Here is a 21,483-nt window from a genome sequence, read left to right on the forward strand (position 1 = left end):
CAAAGAGATTACTTATATATATTGCCTCAGAAAAGCTACCAGATTTGCATATCCCTAAATTAAATGTATTTCTCATAAACAAACTAGAGAAATCTCTTTTTTTACTTCTTATATCATGTAAAATATATAGTCTGGAACTGGTATAACTACCATCAATATACAGTTGGATCAAAACACACCTCTTTATGGTATTATATAGCTGTGTGAAGAAATTCCACTGGATTTCTATGTAAATAATTTCTATTTAATAAAATAAAACTAATTTAGCTAAAACAATAATTCTAAATGTGAATGAGTATCTGTATGAATTGTAGAAGATCTTCTTTGTATAGTTTGTGTATTCTTGCCACCTCTTCTTAATATCTTCTGCTTCTGTCAGGTCCATACCATTTCTGTCCTTTATTGAGCCCATCTTTGCATGAAATGTTCCTTGGTATCTCTAATTTTCTTTTTTTTTTAATCTCTAATTTTCTTGAAGAGATCTCTAGTCTTTCTATTGTTTTCCTCTATTTCTTTGCAATGATCCCTGAGGAAGGCTTTCTTATCCTTCCTTGCTATTCTTTAGAACCCTGCATTCAAATGGGAATATCTTTTCTTTTCTCCTTTGCCTTTTGCTTCTCTTCTATTCACAGCTATTTGTAAGACCTCCTCAAACAACCATTTTGCCTTTTTGCATTTGTTTTTCATGGGGATGGTCTTGATCCCTGCCTCTTGTACAATGTCACGAACCTCTGTCCATAATTCTAAAGGCACTCACTCTGTCTATCAGATCTAGTCCCTTAAATCTATTTCTCACTTCCACTGTATAATCATAAGCAATTTGATTTAGGTCATACCTGAATGGTATAGTGGTTTTCCCTACTTTCTTCAATTTAAGCCTCAAGTTAGCAATAAGGAGTTCATGATCTGAGCCACAGTCAGCTCCCAGTCTTGTTTTTGCTGAATATATAGAGCTTCTCCATCTTTGGCTGCAAAAAATATAATCAGTCTGATTTCGGTACTGACGATCTATGTGTAGAGTCTTCTGTTGTGTTGTTGGAAGAGGGTGTTTGGTCTGACCAGTGAGTTCTCTTGGAAAAACTCTATTAGCCTGTGCCCTGCTTCATTCTGTACTCCAAAGCCAAATTTGTCTGTTACTCCAGGTATTTCCTGACTCCCTACTTTTGCATTCCAGCCCCCTATAATGAAAAGGACATCTTTTTTGGGTGTTAGTTCTAGAAGGTCTTGTACGTCTTCCTAGAACCATTCAACTTCAGCTTCTTCAACATTACTGGTCGGGTCATAGACTTACATTACTGTGATATTGAATGGTTTGCCTTTGAAACGAACAGAGATCATTCTGTTGTTTTTGAGACTGCACCCAAGTACTGCATTTTGGAATCTTTTGTTGACTATGATGGCTACTCCATTTCTTCTAAGGGATTCTTGCCCACGGCAGTGGATATAATGGTCATCTGAGTTATAGTTAATAGTGACTGTTATAATTAAGTAATGGCATGGATCTCTGCCTCACAAATGCCTTATTTCCTATTTTGCATAAAGAAGATGACTGTTCAATGCCAGAACACATCAATAGGAAATAAAAACTTGTATCATCATAAACTAAAACACTTCAAATTTTCATAAAAAAAGAAAAACTTTCAAAAGGTGAATATCAGTATATATCTAGAAATCCAAAGAACATATATATACATATACACACACACATATACATATATGATGAAATTATGAAAAAGTAGGCACACTTTTTGAGGTTTCCCAGGTGGCTTAGTGGCAAAGAATCAGCTTAAAATGCAAGAAATCCCTGGGTGGGGAAAAATCCCCTGGAGAAAGAAATAGCAAGCCACTATCAGCTTCTCTCATATGGGTTCCATAAAGGACAGAAATAGTATGGACCTAAAAGAAGCAGAAGATATTAGGAAGAGGTGGCAAGAATACACAGAAGAACTGTACAAAAAAGATCTTCATGACCCAGATAATCACAATGGTGTGATCACTCACCTAGAGCCAGACATCCTGGAATGTGAAGTCAAGTGGGACTTAGGAAGCATCACTACGAACAAAGGTAGTAAAGTTGATGGAATTCCAGTTGAGCTATTTCAAATCCTGAAAGATGATGCTGTGAAAGTGCTGCACTTAATATGCCAGCAAATTTGGAAAACTCAGCAGTGGCCACAGGACTGGAAAAGATCCGTTTTCATTCCAATCCCAAACAAAAGCAATCCCAAAGAATGCTCAAACTACCACACAATTGCACTCATCTCACACGCTAGTAAAGCAATGCTCAAAATTCTCCAAGCCAGGCTTCAGCAATACATGAACCGTGAACTTCCAGATGTTCAAGCTGGTTTTAGAAAAGGCAGAGGAACCAGAGATCAAATTGCCAATATCTGCTGGATCATCTAAAAAGCAAGAGAACTCCAGAGAAAAAACATCTACTTCTGCTTTATTGACTCTGCCAAAGCCTTTGACTGTGTGGATCACAATAAACTGTGGAAAATTCTGAAAGAAATGGGAATGCCAGACCACCTGACCTGCCTCTTGAGAAACCTGTTTGCAGGTCAGGAAGGAACAGTTAGAACGGGACATGGAACAACAGACTGGTTCCAAATAGGAAAAGGAGTACGTCAAGGCTGTGTATTGTCACCTTGCTTATTTAACTTATATGCAGAGTACATCATCAGAAATGCTGGGTTAGAGGAAGCAGAAGCTGGAATCAAGATTGCCGGCAGAAATATCAATAATCTCAGATATGCAAATGACACCTCCCTTATGACAGAAAGTGAAGAACTAAAGAGCCTCTTGATGAAAGTGAAAGAGGAGAGTGAAAAAGTTGGCTTAAAGCTCAACATTCAGAAAGCTAAGATCATGGCATCCAGTCTATATCTATATATCTATGTTATAAAGACAGATGAATTACATATTAATAGTTTTTTTGGTGTTTTTTTCACTAAACATATAAGATTGTGTTAACCAATCAAACAAGGGTGGTTATCTTCAAAAGCAGCCAGCTGATTTTAAGACTAAGAAATACAATGTAAAATATGATCCTAGAGGGAAACAGCTTTTACATAAATACATCTTCAGACTCAGTTCCACAATGATTTTGAAGCTAGCCTAATATCTCAAGCATTGAAAATGATCTTTATATGCATTTGAAATATTTATAACATCTCAATTTTCTATTGTTATTAAAGCTAAATTTAACTATAGAAATATATTATTGAAGAAGCCAAATTTTATTAACCTTCTATGTTTATTTCTTACATTTCCCCCAAGCAACATTAAAACCAAAGAAATTCCTTACATCTTACACATACAGAGTATCTTTGTTCTTCCTGAGGCCTCTAGAGAACCCTAGAAATTCTAATTAGAATTAGCAGTTATAACCGACATATTTTACTATTATTTCAAGCTTGGTTAATATTAACCATCATTAGTTTAACTAATATAATATCATTATTACCTATAATCACTATAGGTTTTTAAGAAAAATGGCACTATTATTATAACCTTAAGGTTTATATGTCCCCAAATATCATCAATATGAAGAATAAATAAAACTAGAAAACATATCCAAATTCCAACAGTTACATCTATGGCATATAGTCAAAAGTACTGTATGTTGTTGTGTTAGTCGCTGAGTTGTGTCAGACTCTTGGCAACCCTATGGACTATAACCCGCCAGGTTCCTCTGTCCATGGAATTCTCCAGGCAAGAATACTTGAGTGGGTTGCCAATTCCTTCTCCAGGGGATCTTTGACACCCACGGATCAAACCCAGGTCCCCGACATTACAGTCAGATTCTTTACCATCCGAGCTGCTAGAGAAGTCCAGGGTCTTTGCTAACTACCTGTATTATATGCATTTTTCTTTATTAATACAGAGAGCATTTTGAGATCTACTTTGCCATACAGCATCATTAGGCTTGTAAGAAGAGACTAAACATTGTAAGCATGGGGACACAGGATTGGGAACTGTAAGAAACTATAGAGATTAAGAATTCATACTCATCAGGATATTATCACATATTGTCTGGCCTACTGGCGTTGATTCACAATCAATGGTCCATCATCTCTCTGTGAGTTTCCATCACCTACATGTCTGCCAAAGGCCTGCTCAATGGTTAATCATCAAATTATTGGGCCCCTAAGGCTTAAAGAACAAAACCCCATTTTGTTCTCAGTGTGAAGTTCACCTCAACACCTTCACTCCAAGTCCAAGACCAACAGGCTGTGCTTTCAACACAGGTTGCACTTCACCTTCCTACTATTTTGCTAATGTTGTTCTCTCCCTAGAATGCCTTCTCTCCTTCTCCCACTATTGAAATTGTCCTTAAAATTCAAGGCCTAACTCAAATTATACTCCCTCTGGGATCTCCATTTGACCAGCTCAAATTTAACTCTTTCCATTTTGTGCTCCCTTGGCTTTTAAAAAGTGGCTAGTCTAATATTTAATAAAAATTGATTAAATGGAGTATACCTCTTTCTCTATTCTTTACTAAATATGTTCCTTGATATCTTGATAAGACCTTATTCATTTATCTTCCTCCTATTTATTATAGGACCTTACACATAGAGTATGCACATGTGTGCTAAGTCACTTCATTCATGTCCAACTCTGTGTGACCCTATGGACTGCAGCCTGCCAGGCTGCACTGTCCATGGGATTTTCCAGGCAAGAATACTGGAGTGGCTTGCCGTGACCTCCTCCAGAGAATCTTCAAGACCCAGGGCTTGAACCCACGTCTCTTACGTCTAACCTGCATTTGTAGGCGGGCTCTTTACCACTAATGTCACCTGGGAAGCCCGTGATATACATAGTGGATAACCAACAAATATAAATTAAATGAAATGAGAAATCCATCTTCTCCTAAGATAGAGATACTTCGAATTACAATAGGAAATTTAAAGTAATTTTCTCTACAACTCTAAGAATAAGTGATTCAAATAGAAAATATAATATGATGGTACTTTTCCATATTAAATATTTACACATTTATTTACAACAGGTATTAGAACTAGCCTATTTTAAAGCTTCTTTCTATTTAGCAATCTAAAGCAAATTTAAACTCAAGTGAAACATTTTTTTAAAAACACAGACTAATAATGCTTTACAGTGCATTTAGGGAGAACAGAAATATGAGCTTTCCAAACCTCTTACAGGTGGAGGAATTTCCCAGAGGTTTTGGAACACTGGGTCTAAGAGTTTGGGAATTAGGTCTTAGAAATGAATATGTTGCTCTTTCCAGAATACAGCTGGGAGAGTAGCAAACAGCAGCAGAATAGGGAAAAAAGTGGTGCCTTGGAGCTAGGAAAGCCAGGGCAGTGTGATTTCAGTTCCCTGGAGCCACAGCCTCCAGCTGATTTCTTACTGATTCTGCCACCTACTGACCAAGTATGAATCAAGGCACTGCAATTGACAAGGAATTTCAACTGTAACAATTAAGATCAAACAATAGTTATTAAAATAAATGGAAGCATGTATCATTCAAGTTTGTTTTGACTATGAAATATGGGCTTCCTGGGTGGCTCAACGGGTAAAGAATCTGCCTGAAATGCAGAAGATGGAGTCATAGGCTCGATCCCTGGGTCGGGGAGATCCTCTGCAGGAGGGCATGGCAACCCACTCCAGTGTTCTTGCCTGGAGAATCCCATGGACAGAGGATCCTGGTGGGCTATACTCCATGGCGTCATAAGGAGTCAGACACAACTGAAGCAATTGAGAACACGTGTGTGTTACAAAACATGCTATGATGCATAATTGTTCCTTTAAATGTCCCTTCAGGAATAAATCTTAGTAAAAGTAATGGTACCCAAAGGTGCTCCCAACCAGATTTGGACTCAAATATTCAAAATTAGGGCTTCCCTGATGGTTCAGTGGGTAAAGAATACGCCTGCAATGCAGAAGACACAGGAGACACAAGCTTGACCCCTGGGTTGGAAAGATCGCCTGGAGAAGGAAATGGCAACCCATTTCAGTATTCTTGCCTGAAAAATACTATGGACAGAGGAGTCTGGTGTGCTACATTCCATGGGGTCAAAGAGTCGGACACAACTTAGTGACAGGGATTCAAAATTAGGAAAGTAGAAGTAGTAGTAATAGCACATAAAAAATTCAGAGAATCAGAGTTAAGACAAATGGAAATGCAGAATTCTCAGCAGTGAGTACATGAGAGCCTTTACATAACTTTTGTTTGATTTTAATTTGGTTTGATTATCGTTTAGCAACCAGAATAAGAATGGCTTCTACTCTAGGTGAATGGCTTTATGAGCAGGAAATTGTCTTGCTGAATTAACAGTTGTATTGTATCAATAACTAAAAGAAGACACACACACACACACACACACAGAGCATCATGTTAAATCAAAAGGAAAGGGGAATTGATATTTATCGAGTGCCTGCTATATCAAGCACCATGCTGAGTCCTTTAAATATATGACATTATTTAATTCTCATACTACTAGTTAAACATCAGCCTTTCTTATTTTATAGATGAGAAAATCCAGTCTCAGAGGTTACTAGTATCACAGCTGAAATACAAATATGTGACTCCATTTGCCCTGGGCTTTTCCCACTATACCACAATACCTTGAAAAACTCTCTAACGCATTTTATATTAACCTGCATGTATCAAACTTCACTTTGTTCATTTGTAAAACAGAGTTCGGTTTAATCATTTCTAAGGTCCAGATGGACTGTAAAATTTTATGAAACATAATTCTTATGGGACTCAATATAAATACATCAATAAGTAAAACAATAAATGCTCAATACAAAATGTGCAAAGAAGTAGAGGAAGAAGTTCACAGAAAAAGATGTTAAAATTGACTTTGAAGAGAAGAAAAACTACTACACTTTTAAGGAGTAAAAATTGTAACATGGATGATTTGTCATTTACCTCTGAGATAGGCAAAGGTTGTAGGCAAACAGGTACTCATATATTTTAGATGTAACACTATAAATGAATACAAACTCTTTGGAAGGAAATTTGGCAATATCTATCAAAATTTCATTTCATCTAAGAATTTCACTTCTAAAATTTATCCTACAAATAAGTCCTATGTGCACAAAGATACATATGTAGATACATGTTCACTGCAAAATTGCTTGAAATAGCAAAAGACTGGAAATAATCTCAATATCCATTAATAGGTAATTGGTTACATAAATTCAGACAGGGACTATATGACAGAATTCTATGCATTGTGTAAAAAGAACACAGTAGATAAACATAAACTATTGTGGAATAATATTCAAATATATAAAGTGAAAACATAAAGAAGCAAAAAACAAAAAGTGATAAAAACACATATACTTCTATAGGCATAGACTATTTCTAGGAGGCAATATGAGAAATCAGTAAGTGTTTTTTTCTGGGGAAGAAGCTGTAAGTCTGGGATTGAAGGGATATGTTTACCATGCATATTTTTATTATTATTACTAATACCTTGATATAAGCATATTTTAGTTTTTCAATTGAAAAAAACAGATTATAATAAATAGTAATCTCTGGAGTCCTTGAAGAATCTTTTAAATGTGAAGTTTACAAGAGCAAATGAAGGAAAAAAAAACTTTAGCAGGAATTTTTTAAATGTCAAAATTCTTCAGAATACTCTAGTTCGCTCCAGATTTCTGTGTATGTGTGAGCTTCAATCTACGAGGAACAACAGATACAGCACAAGCGCCTCCATTGCATAAGATAAGCTAGAAGGGCTGAACAGGAATAATTTTCACCCCCCCCCCCTCTCTAATCTTCCAAAATTCACATTCTCACATTCCAGGGCATGTTGTGACAAATCAGACAAATGAATGGTAAAGGTGCTAATTCCAAGGGCATGGGCGTGTGGAATATATCAATTTCTTAGTTGTAAAGACTCACTCAGGCTGAAAAAACCTCCTACGCTTAAGTAAGCTATCAGTTCTGAAATAATTAGCAAAGTAGCAATGTTAAAATAGCAAAAGTTCACAAATCATGATGATTCATTATGAGATTGAGAAGTTACCTACATAGTACCAAAATTAGGTGTGCCATTCATAGAGGTTAAGGACCTAATCATAAAAAAGGTGCTCAATTATCAATCAGTAAAATATATTTATTAGTTATCAGATTTTGATATTATTCCAGAAAAATCTGCCTATAGAAAAAAGTATAAAATTTCCTTAGAAACCAAATGGATTATTACAAACGTAAGACTGTGTAAGCACTATGAAACCAGTCTTACTTCAATTTCATGAAAACTTCTGAGTCCTTACTATTCTGTTACATTATTTTCCCTTATACAGTTAATCAACAAATTCATCACCTTTGCTTCTCAGTAAAGATGATAACTTTAATAACGGAGGAGTGTAAACAATAAAAAAATTAAAACATTTTATTTTAAATCATAAAAATAAAACCCATATTTCCAGTTGAATAATAATACTTATGCAAAGTAAAATTTAAAGGAAAAAAACCCATCATTTTTTAGTTGCTGGGTAAAATATAGTTAATAAGTCAATCTAATATATTTGACTCTGACCCCAAACTATACACCTACACATTACTGGAAATTTTTAGCAAAGCACTGAATTCAACATATCAGAACAAGAACTTTATATTAAATAAATAAAACATACCTTTCATCTGGGTAGCAAAATTCAGTGCCAGTTTTGCAAAGAGATCTGGATTTTCAAACTTCTCCTCCTTAACTTTCAACCAGAAACAATTCTCAGACAATTCTTTGGGTTCAATCTAAAACAAAAATAACAAAGAGAGGTCTCTAAATTATTACTGTGCATTTATTTTTTCAAAGAATTCACTTTCACCAAGGTTGAATGACATTACCTTTATTCATCAACCTACTAAATCAATTTTAGGATCTATCTAAACAACACTTTCTAAGTAAACATCATTAGGAATGTCACAGACTTTTCTATTGGTGTACAGAAAAGTACACAAGAGCAAGAGGCCATGTAGCAAATTACATTTTAAAAATTCTTCTATTTGAAGGAATCTTAAAAAATAATTGAGTAAATCCCTCCCCTCAACTTACATACATTCTTCTTGCTCCTGGAATTTTAATAATGGGGAAACTGAGACTGAGAAGAATAACTCTCCCATGTTTACTGACTAGGTTGCAGACAATAACCATAACAGCTGACAATTACATACCTCCTATGTGTCAAGCACTCTTTTAAGTGATTTCACATATTAATTCATCTCATCTAATCCTCTGAATAATCCTCTGAAGCAGGAACTGTTATTATCTCCATGTTAAAGATGAGGAAACTGAGCCCTAGGATGTTTCAGGAGCTGCCCAAGCTAGTAAATGGCGAAGATGAGATTTAAACTTGGGCAGCTTAGCTTTGCAGAATTGTGCTCTTAGCCACTGCACTGAAATCCAATATTAGAACTATGCATCTTCCATTACATATCATGTTTTGTGAGAATGTAAGTGCCATTACACTATATGCTTAACTGCTAAATGAGCATATCATGACATTTACACACAGATAACTGGGCCAGCAACTTCTGGATCCTATAGTTTCGTTGATCATGTGTAATTAAAAAATAGCTACATTCCAAAAACATTTAGATCTCATTTACTCTTCCGAGCAAAGCACAAATAACTGATTTAACCATTATTTTGATTAAACCAATTTAATATACATATACTGTCAGATATCACTGATATGTTCTTGGAATAGCCATTTCCACAGATGATGGTCTACACAACTGTATTTTCATTACATTTAGTTCCTACTGAATGGTGATTGTGTCAATCTAGATAATAAGTTTTTCATAAGACATGTTATTGAATAATAATAAAACAAAATAACATTCAATAAATCTTTCAGACATCATATAAAAAACAATTACTTTAATGTCTACACTGAATACTATCAGCGATTCCACACTATCTGAAAGTTTAAAACTAAAACAAAATTTCTAAGAACAAAATTAACTAAGATAAAAGGGCTCATTAATAAAAAGGTTATATTTAAGAATGTTATAGCAATTAAAGTTAACAATGGTAAAAGAATCAAAATTATTTTTCGTATACCATTTTCATTTTGATTTACCTTTCGCCTTCTATGTTAATTTCAAGTTACCTGTGGAGTTTCCAATTCTCTAGTTATGAAAGAGGAACATAAGATGGGGAACTCACAAGCAAAAGCAAAAGAATCAATGGTCATGTTCTCAAATGTTACATGGAGTAATTTTGTGACCTCCCATGGACTGTAGCCTGCTAGGCTCCTCTGTCCACAGTACAGACATGACTTAGCAACTAAACAACAACCACAACAACATATAGTAATACCGTCATTCACACGTTAATGACCAACTATGGCTAGACAAAGCCAAAAAACTATAATCATAGCATTACCTTTGACCAATTGATCCTCTTCATGGACACCTCAGGTGTATATACTTTTTTCTGCTTCATTCCATATGGCAGATCGAGGGGTATTCCCGGGGGTGGAGGAACTCCTCCAAGGGGAGGTGGTGGAGGAGGTCCCCCAAACAGTGGTGGTGGTGGTGGTATTCCAGGCATCCCAGGTAAAGGAGGTGGAGGAGGGGGACCTACTCCGGGTAGAGGTGGTGGAGGTGGGGGTGGAGGTGGGGGTGCCCCAGCACCTGGCAATGGAGGTGGTGGAGGAGGGCCTGGAATTCCTGATGAACCATGTCCCTGAAATATACAAGAAACCAATGGTTATTTAATGTTTACAGAACAGCATAGTAACAACTAATCAGTAGACATTTGTGGTTGGGTTGTTTAAGATTTATTTAATTTTGACAACATCTAAAGGCTTAAGAGTGAGCTTCCCTGGTGGCTCAGATGGCAAAGAATACGCCTGCCAATGCGGGAGACCTGGGTTCTATCCCTGGATCAAAAAGATCCCCTGGAGGAGGAAGTGGCAACCTACTCCAATATTCTTGCCTGGACAATCTCAATGGACAGAGGAGCCGGGTGGGCTACATACAGTCCAGGGGTGCCTAGAGTCAGACAAGATGGAGTGACTAACACATAAGGGCTTAAGAGTACATGAAAAAGACTTGCACAGATTTTTGATAAGCATTATAAACCCTGAAGAATGACTAATTTTGCTAATATACTAAGGCTAGGAAAGGTGGCATGCTCAAAGATTTTGTGAAATACTGCTTCAAAATAATGAAAACTTACCTTTCATTATAAATTTATGAAAAGAAGTACCGTGTATGGTTTGAGCCTGCTGGCCTAGTTGGTATGAACTGTTGCAATTGTTTAGTCAACTCAGTCATGGCCAATTCATTGCAACTCTGTGGATTATTGCCTACCAGGCTTCTCTTACCATGGGATTTCCCAGGCAAGAATACTAGAATGGGCTGCCATTTCCTTATCCAGGGTATCTTCCCAATCCAAGGATTGAACCCTCATCTCCTGCATTGGCAGGCAGATTCTTTACCACTGAGGCACCAGAGAAGCCACATTGGTATGAATATAAGATGATTACTACAAAATAATAGATTTGATTCCTTTGGGTCCAATTAGCTTTACACAAAGTATCTGTCTCATAGCACTAGTAACTTAGCGGTCTTCTAATACCAAGAATTAACACAAAGTAACTTCCATTTACTGATTTAGAAAAGGCAGAGGAACTTGAGATCAAATTGCCAACATCTGTTGGATCATCGAAAAAGCAAGAGAGTTCCAGAAAACCACCTACTTCTGGTTTATTGACCATGCCAAAGCCTTGGACTGTGTGGATCACAACAAACTATGGAAAATTCTTAAAGAGATGGGAATACCAGACCACCTGACCTGCTGCCTCCTGATAAGTCTGTGTGCAGGTCAAGAAGCAACAGTTAGAACTGGACATGGAACAACAGACTGGTTCCAAATTGGGAAAGGAGTATATCAAGGCTGCATATTGTCACCTTGCTTATTTAACTTATATGCAGAGTACATCATGCAAAATGCCAGGCTGGATGAAGCACAAGCTAGAATCAAGATTGCCAGGAGATATACCAATAACCTCAGATATGCAGATGACACCACCCTTATGGCAGAAAGTGAAGAAGAACTAAAGCGCCTCTTGATGAAAGTGAAAAGGAGAGAGAAAAATTTGGCTTAAAATTCAACATTCAGAAAACTAAGATTATGGCATCTGGTCCCATCACTTCATGTCAAACAGATGAGGAAATAATGGAAACAGTGAGAGGCTATTTCTCGGGGCTCCAAATCACTGAAGATGGTAACTGCAGCCATGAAATTAAAAAATGCTTGCTCCTTGGAAGAAAAGCTATGACCAACCTAGACAGCATATTAAAAAGCAGAGACATTACGTTGCCAACAAAAGCCCATCTAGTCAAAGCTATGGTTTTTCCAGTAGTCATTTATGGGATGTGAGAGTTGGACCACAAAGAAAGCTGAGCACAGAAGAATTGATGTTTTTGAACTGTTGTGTTGAGAAGACTCTTGAGAGTCCCTTGGACTGCAAAGAGATTCAATGAGTCCATCCTAAAGGAAGTCAGTCCTGAATATTCAATGGAAGGAATGAGGCTGAAGCTGAAACACCAATACTTTGGCCATTTCATGCGAAGAACTGACTCATTGGAAAAGATCCTAATGCTGAGAAAGATTTAAGGTGGGAGGAGAAAGGGTCAACAGAGAATGAGATGGTTGGATGGCATCACCAACTCGATGGACCTGAGTTTGAGTAAGCTCCGGGAGTTGGTGATGGACAGGGAATCCTGGTGTGCTGCAGTCCGTGGGGTCAGAAAGAGTTGGACACTGTCAGGAAGCATTTAACAAAAAGCTTCCTGTGTGCAGTTTTGGATCTGTCAGGAATCCTCTGGCCCTTATTGATTCCTGGAGAGGCACGCCTTTCCTGGGGCTGAGGAATCCAGGAATTTCTCATTACAGTGATAAGTACCCTCTTCCTTCTTATGAAAAGGTGATTGTCCGCAACTCTCTCTTTGATAGGGATCATCTTATGTTTTGTAAGTCTGGAATTTTAATCTTTATCTTTGCTGAGAATAACCACCTTGTAAGACAGTATATATGCCCACGCCATATTGATTAAAACACCTTTGTTCCATCAGAGCTTTGGTCCCCGTGTCTTTCTTTCTTTCTATTCCTTCTTTCTGTCTTTCTCTCTCTCTCTATTTCTGGCTAATTCCTTGGAGCACGGAGGCCCGCTGAGCTCACTTTCTTGCCCGGGCTTCTAAGACCCTCTCGAGAAGGCGCACTGTGGCTTCACCCACTCGAGAGGGCGCCGGTGCCTACGTGCAGCGGCGCGAGCCCTAAGAACAGGGCTCTATTGGCTTTCCGCGTAAACCAGGGGATATCAGCCTCTTTCTCTCTCTTACTTTCTTATCGTCGACTCCGGACCACCAGGTTCCGGTCCATTAAAGGACCAACAGGACACGACTGAGTGACTGAACTGAACTTCCATTTGCATAATAAATCCAGGTTTATCAATGTTTTTACATCTATTATTTCTTTTCATCCTTATAATAACCCTATAATGTAGGTTGGGCATTTTTATCTCATTCACCATTAACTCACTTGTTATACATGAGCAAACTGTAACTGCAAACAGGTTCAATGCCTAATCAAAGGTTGCACAGCCTGAAATGTGATTAAGATTTACATGTGGTTCTTTTCATATCTAATGCAGTCCTCTTTCCACTACAACAGACTAGCTCCCCATGAATAAGTGTCAGTTGTCTTAAGGGGAATTAATAGATTGCAGTATGAGGAGATTACAACTTGTTTCTCCCACCAGAAAGGAACTTCAAGCTCATTCTCTAATAATGATGCATGACAGCTAACGAAGATCATCCCATTCCACACTGTCCACTTTTTTGATAATTAATTTGGACCTGTTTCTTTAAACCATTACTGATCACAATGATTCACTTTTCAAAATGAATATAAAAGTGAATTTGATAATTGTAAACTTTCCTAAGAAACTCCTCGAAAAGAATACTCATCTTCTGCAATCCAGATATTACATTAACTGAATGAAAAGTTTAAAATTATTAACATATGTTGGTATACTATTATTATTTGGGGAGAAGCTCTTCTAATCATTCCTAATATGAATTTCCACCATGGACTACTTAACTGAGCTAAGCAAACTTAGAAATATCTTTACATAATGAATAATTGGAAACCTATTTTTGAATAATCAATTTTAAAGGACTGGCCCATCTTCAAGATTGTTAAAAATGAACAATCATAGGTAGACAAAAATGTTTCTAATATTTAATGCACATCATCCAAATATTTTATTCATATATATGGTTATTGTGTATATACAGACATACAACTAAAGTGTTTATACACTTAAATGACAATTCTCTCCTGGAATGCAATCCCCTCCTGAGATTAGGAAGGATAGGAATAAAATATGTAAAATTCTTTTAATTTTATTTTTAATGTGGCAAAATTATAGAACAGTCTGAGTTTTCAATCTTGATTGAGATATCAAAGAAATTCTGGGAAAAATTAATATAATCTTTCTGAAAAATTCAGTAAATTAGAAATGTACCCTACAAGTTTTGTGTATAAATGAATTTGTTGAATAATTTGAATATAAATGTGTATCCCATTTTTTGTATTAATAGACAGCAAAATGAAAGTACTACTTTTATGTAAACATCAAGTTTTGTCTCTATGAGATCGTTATGATATGAAACTTGTGTAATTACAAAAATGCTATTACTTTAAAATAGCTCTTTTTTTACTCAAGCTAAATATTTACTACTCAAGCTAAATTTAACAAATTTAATTAAGAAAATCTCCAATGCTTCTATAAAATACCATCCAGCCTTTAAAAATCAAATCATATGAGCCCTTTTCTTCCCTCCTACGAACAACTAGGAATAGAACAACTAAATGAGACCACAATAGAGAATTAAGAATTGAATAAACAAATAAACATTTACTATTTGACACAATGTAAGGTGCACTACTAAGTATTGAAGATCAGTTAATGATAAATAAGCAAGTACATGACTAAATGCTAAGGCCCTGTGCTAGGTGTAGTCGGGACTTTAATAAGAACAGAAAGTAAAGACACTGCCCTCAAGGTGCTTATGCTGATTTGAGTGTTCTACAAAACTCTAAAACTAAAAGTGTTAGTCGCTCACTTGTGTCTGACTCTTTGAGACCCCATGGACTATAGCCTACCAGACTCCTTTGTCCATGGAATTCTTCAGACAAGAATACTGTAATGGGTAGCAATTCCCTTCTCCAGGAGATCTTACCAACCCAGTGATCAAACCCAAGTCTCCTGCATTGCAGGCAGATTCTTACCATCTGAGTCACCAGGGAATCCCAAAAGTGAAGTTCAAAGAAATTCCCCAACAGAGTTTTGGGTGACGCTTTTCAAAGGCTGTCACACTGAGCTATTCTCGAAAGGCGATGTTTCACTGGCAAGAAGCAAGGAAGGGAGGGCATTTCTGAGAGTGAATAACTGAAGCCAGCATTTCTCAACTAAGTTCCAGGAACACTATTTTGCAGGAGATGTTAATAGGTATTCTAAAATAAAGGATTCCTTGGCTAAAAGAATTTGGGAAACTGTAGGAAAAAGAGACAGGTTTCTTCAATGTAAGCCATCTCAGACCCTTAAGTATGCTAATGAGAATAATCAATCTCCAAGAAGAACACTTCCAGTGTACCAAATTTACTGGACTATGGAACGCTTTCCTCCTGAAAAACCTATTAGCATCTCTGTAACTAATGCTGGGAAATGCTGGCAGAAGGAAATGTGTGGAGAGGGTAAATTCTAAATGTGAAGGGAAAAGAGGTGACTTAGCTGCAAGAAATGATGGGAGTTAACGGAACAGAGATGAGGCTGTAAAGGGGAGATAACAGGGAGTCCAGGATAGAAGAGCTTCAAATTCCTAGTAAGGAGATTTTTTTCTTTAATCCTGAATGCAACAGGTAACTATTGAACATATTAAAGCCTGGAGTGACAATAATTAGGGAAGTGTTTTAAGAAGATTAAAGACCATAGGCAGGGCAGAAAGTTAGGAAATACTGTAATATTCCAGGAAGGACAGAATGAAAGAGCAGCCCTCAGGAGTTCTGGGTTTTGATGCAAAGGGAAAAAAAAAGAGAAAGAACTGACATAAAATCGTGACCAGCTTAATTTATCTGGAGGCAAACAAAGGCCAAGACAACTCTGGTTTCACAATCAAAAAAACTGGTGGTAAACTGTAAATAAATAAGAATGGAGACCAAGCTGGTTTGAGGAAAGAGAAGTGAAGTAAAATCTCTCAGTCGTGTCCGACTCTTTGAGACCCCATGGATGGGACCACAAATAATGGGTTGGATTTCGACATGCAACAGGACCTACCTATGGGTAATGTGGAGTACACTGGTGACTTCTGAAGTCACTTTTAAATAGACTGACAGAAATAGACCTAGTCAATCAACAAACATCTACTATGCTAAGAACTAAATTTATATTTCTTTATATTCATTTAAAAACTATGTTGTGCTGAAATTACTTAATCAGCTCTATAATTTAGACATCATAGTTAAGATTTTAAGTGTATATGGGGGTTTTGCTCATAGGGAATATAGGGGGAAATGTAAAGTTTATAGATTTTGAAATTATGGTAGTCAAGATTTAAAGAGATCTCAAAAAGCTTTGGGCATAATTAAAATTAATGAGCATTTCCACATTCCTTTTGAAAGAAAGTACTGAGTAGCATTCAACTTTTCAAATCATCATGAAAATTTCATCTCAAAAAGAGTCTTCCTTGTGTAATATATTCTGTTAAAAATATCCAGGGCAGTTTATGCAATGAATGCCTTATTTTTATCCAAACATTAAGATTATTTATTGTCCTAGAAAATCAAATCTGTAGTTATTTCAGTTAAAATGGGAAACTGCCAAAAAGTCTGCTTCTGGTCACAGTTTTCCTCCCATCGAACAAGATAAGTTTCTACCATCGAACTCACTGTGACATGACACAAAGTCTGTATCTTGTCTCATTACCTGGGTTCGAAGTTGCTGGATTTCTGTTTCAAGTTCTTTGATTTTTTCTTCTCTTTTTTGAAGCTCAGCTTGAGCTTCCTGTCGAGCCGTGAATTCTTCATCGAACTGCAATGATCACCACCATAAATGTACACTTAGTAATGCAATTTTGAGAAAGCTTTAAACATTATGTATTAAATAAGTGGAGTGTCATTTGCTTCTTAAATTTCCAAGGTCACTCAGAAAATCAGAGCTCTTGATTATTTTTATGGCAATTAAGCACTTCTGTGGAGATAGGGTGTTAGTAGATGAGAAATATGTCCCTAACACAAGGTAAATAAACACATTTTCACTTCTGAAAAAAAAAATACAAAACAAAACTTTAAATGCTGGACTAAGTAGGCTCTCTTCATATACATTTTTGTTGTTTTGTTATTGAAAGCTAAGTTTTAGAATTGTGGTTTTTTTAAAGTTCCATCCCATACTTTTAAGTGTATTTAATTAGAAAATGAAACCTAAAAATTAGGCATCAAGTAATCCAACTCTTTAAAAATATATTTAATCCTGAAAAGAGATAACACTTCTAGAGTGCTCACATGAATGCATATTAATACAAAATAGACTATTTGCATTACAGTCTTAATTGTAGTAAAATAATTCAAAAAGTGATTCTCCACAAAATCTGACAGTAGAATGATATATGCCATAACAGCACTGTCATTCAGACGGTTAGCCAAAACACTTGTAGAGAATGTTATAATAGGGCAAATGAGAGGTTCAGTTACAGAGTGGTAAACCAAAGAGTAAACCCAGCCCTTACCTCAGTCAGATCTCTGACCCAAATAAGCCTACATACTATAAGTGACTACCACTCATGTCTAGCTATAGAACATTTGCCCTTTAGTGCATTGTCACCATCACTTCAAGTCATTTAGAAGTTGACACATTATTCCAATATGTTATTTATGTTTTATAAAGTGATATATCTTACTACTGAGAACTGTCTTTAGAGTTTGTAGAACAATTAAAAAAGTGAGTCCACTGTCAATAAATATTCCTCCTCATAGTAGATTTGACGTTTGGAAATTATAAAATGCTATTCAGATCCAGTCTGAAGAAAGAGCAAATTGGATAATAGCGTTTGGGTCAAACCTGCCTAACTACTTATCTCTATTTGAATCCCAGGAAAATGTCCCACAGAGGTTGGTCCAAATCATTTCTAATCTCTTTACATTCCAAACCTATCCCAGATCCTTCAGTGTCAGCAAATGACCTTATTTCCTAGGTCACTGAGATGGTGGAGCTTTTTCAACTTCATTAGTCTCCCTGTTAAGATTGATCTGAATTTACACTATCAGACTCCTTACCAGAGTTATCTGTGTGCTTCTCAAACATGCTGTCCACACCAGCACACTGTATACAATTTTGCTCTACAAATGGTTTATTAGTACACTTAAGGAGAGTCACACAATGTTTCTGCTCATAAGTTAAAATGATCTTTATCTGTAAACCCATAGAGTAGGAATAGGAGAAGCCTGAGTTACGTGACCTGGAAGACTTCTTACGAGTCCGCTAACCTTATTCTCTCCTTTTCATGATGAAGAAATTAAGATCCAAGGAGAGTAAATGGCTTACTTAAAGTCACAGCTAATTAGCAGAAATGCTGAGATCAGATCTTATAACCACTGCTTCTCATTCTAGCTGTTCCCGCTCCACCCCTCAACCCTTTTTTTTTTTTTTTTACTACTTTGTACTGCCTCTTCAAATCACCCTGAATAAGAGAAGAACTGGGAAACCATACAAGATTTCATTCTAAATATTGGTGAGAAAAAAATAAATAAATAAAAATAAATTTTCGTGAGTAGAATGAAGCATCAAACACTGAAATTTCTTTATTATTTCAGAACTCCTTTTCCAATAATAGATGCTTACAGAAATTTTTACCAGATAGATCATCACAACTTGCTCCAGTCTTGTAGTGTCTAATCACAGTGACAGAGACAAATTAAAGAGCTCCTAAGATTTTCAAAGGGAATTTTAAATGTGCAACTTAAAACAAGGACATTAAGAAATATAAAGGTCTACTAATCAAAAAGTGTGCATTTTCTTTCACTAATATAAACGACAGCTTCACACAAACATTTTATGCCCGCTTTATGGGCAACATTTTATGCCCATACTCTTAAAATCCGTTCTAGTAACTAAAAAAGCAAAGTCATTTCCTCAGATGCCCTGAAGTAATTTCAGTAATACTCTATAGCTTCTAGAGTGATAACAAAAGCGATTATCTAATCTCCAAGGTAAGTCATAACTTTGAAGAGACAGCAATATGTAAGCAATTTATCTTGGTGTCATAAGGCTCAAAACTGGAGAGCTTTTAGACTTGGGCTTCGATCCTTCTCCTGCTATCAGGAGGAGAGAAATGCTGTATTAATGCTTTGTAGAGTCTAGAACCATAAAATGCAACTTTTGGTAGAACCTTATAAAATTGTAGCTGTTTTCAGGAAACAAGAGATATCTGAGATCTAAATTAAATTCAGATATTCATAATACTGACATTTACATAAGACATTACACAAAGAAAGAGGAACCTCAAATTCCACCAAGCCTACATACATGAAGTAGCAGCATCATTTCAAAAATGATAATTATAAAATTCAAAGATAAGTCTAAGCAGAGAGAGAGACAGAGAGACAGAGAGAAAGAAAATACTACATCATTTTGCTGCTACCAATAGCACTGACTTAAAGAACATGACAGACAAGATTAGCTAAACATCTTGCAGTTCTCCAAGGAACTATTGTTAAGTCAGAGCTGCAGGAAAGCAATGGGAAAATGTGTTTTTGGTTGACTATTTCTAACTATATGCTTCTAGCAACCTAATTTTATTTCATTTATCACTTTACTAGGATATGATTAGTGTTTTTCTTCCATACTGGATTAAAGGTGGTGAGCAGGGAATGGTAGCAACATTATCAGGAAAGAAATCAATATTCTGTGGTTGTGTCTGAATTTAAAAATATAAAGGACTATGTAACTGAAATAACATGTATAAGGCCTCGCATAAGGAAACAAGGTAGAATACGTATTGTGATTAACTTATACATTTAATAATTAAGGCCAATATTTTATAAGCCTTACCTTCTTTGAAAATTCTGCTGCTTTTTGTTCACTTTCTTCAACTTTTGCCTTATTCACACAAGAATCTATTAAGATTGACCAAAAATGATTAGAAATTATTTAATTGGACCACTAGGCAAATGACGGCTGCCAGCCTATAATTCTACTATGGAGACTATCATTACTATGTCAACTAATGTTAGAGGGAAACTGACTTATACTACACATAAAACATAAACTACCAGATTTTCTTTCTTTTGTATACTACCTGAACTCAATGATAGTATTGTTGAGGCATAAAACCAAGCATCCAAGAATATATTTGACACAATCATCATCATTTAAGTGTATTCCATTATTTACCAACTTTATCTGTCACAGAACTCATTAAAAATACTTTGTAGCTTATTATGGGTAGAGAAGTGCCAAAGAATTATGGTTAAGATTATTAAGGCTCAAAATGACTCAAAATAAGACTAGAGGGGGAGGTACAACATACAAAGATTTCACTTGAACAACTTCAAATCAGGGGCAGAATATATTATGTAAATAAGAAAACAAACATCAAACTTCTTAGGTCTAATCAAACACTCCAGAATGTAAGTAACTGAAGAATCCACTTCGAGAAACAGTCTCACTATTATATATACAGTCTATTCTATATACCAATTCCCAACCATGTTATACCTATTTATTTACCTAAAAGAAATGAAAGCATATGTCTATACCCAGACTTGTATGTGAATGTTCATAGCAGCTTTATTTATAATAGCCAAAACCTACAAAGAAAGCAAATGTCCACTAACAATAAATGTATAAACAGATTGTGGTATATCCATATACTGAAATAGCATTCAGTTATAAAATCGAATGATACTTGGAATACCACAACACAAATGAATCTCAAAATAATTATGCTGAATTAAAAAAAGCCAAAACAGACAGCACATGCTATATGCTTCCTTTTACATAAAATTTTAGAAAATCAAACTAGTCTATACTGAGAGAATGCAGATCAGTGATTATCTCAGGATGCAGAGAGGTGGGGAGGCATGGGAAGGAAAGACTACAAATGGTAACAGAAATTCTAGGGGGTGACAGAGATGCTTATAATCTTGACTGTGATGATTTTAAAGGTACACACGAACATCAAAATTTATCAAATTTTACCCTTAAATATAAGTTTTTTTCATATGTCAAGAATACCATTAATAAAGTTTTTTTCTTCTTTGTAAATAAACAATGTGTGGCTGGAACAAGGCAACCAAAGAACAAATTGAGAAATGGTTAGATCAAAGAGGGGTCAGATCTGTGTTGTGCCGGCAATGATTGGTAATGAGTTTCATTAAAATTTCAATGGGAAGACATTGAAGAAATTTAGGCCAGGATATGATCTGATTT

The 21,483-nt window shown here is 36.0% G+C and overlaps 1 protein-coding gene across 1 annotated transcript in view; it reads right to left on the reverse strand.

Annotated features, from left to right (window-relative positions):
* Positions 1-21,483, reverse strand: part of DIAPH2 (diaphanous related formin 2) — a 964,220-nt gene that overhangs the window by 635,248 nt on the left and 307,489 nt on the right. Inside the window, exons 15-18 of the mRNA XM_061136610.1 lie at positions 20,104-20,168; positions 16,984-17,088; positions 10,371-10,673; positions 8,620-8,734 (exon numbers count right to left, since the gene is read on the reverse strand). Of these exons, the coding sequence (XP_060992593.1) occupies positions 8,620-8,734; positions 10,371-10,673; positions 16,984-17,088; positions 20,104-20,168 (588 nt within the window). The remainder of the gene's footprint in view (positions 1-8,619; positions 8,735-10,370; positions 10,674-16,983; positions 17,089-20,103; positions 20,169-21,483) is intronic.

Source organism: Dama dama, chromosome X (assembly GCF_033118175.1).
Source record: "Dama dama isolate Ldn47 chromosome X, ASM3311817v1, whole genome shotgun sequence".
Taxonomy (NCBI): domain Eukaryota; kingdom Metazoa; phylum Chordata; class Mammalia; order Artiodactyla; family Cervidae; genus Dama; species Dama dama.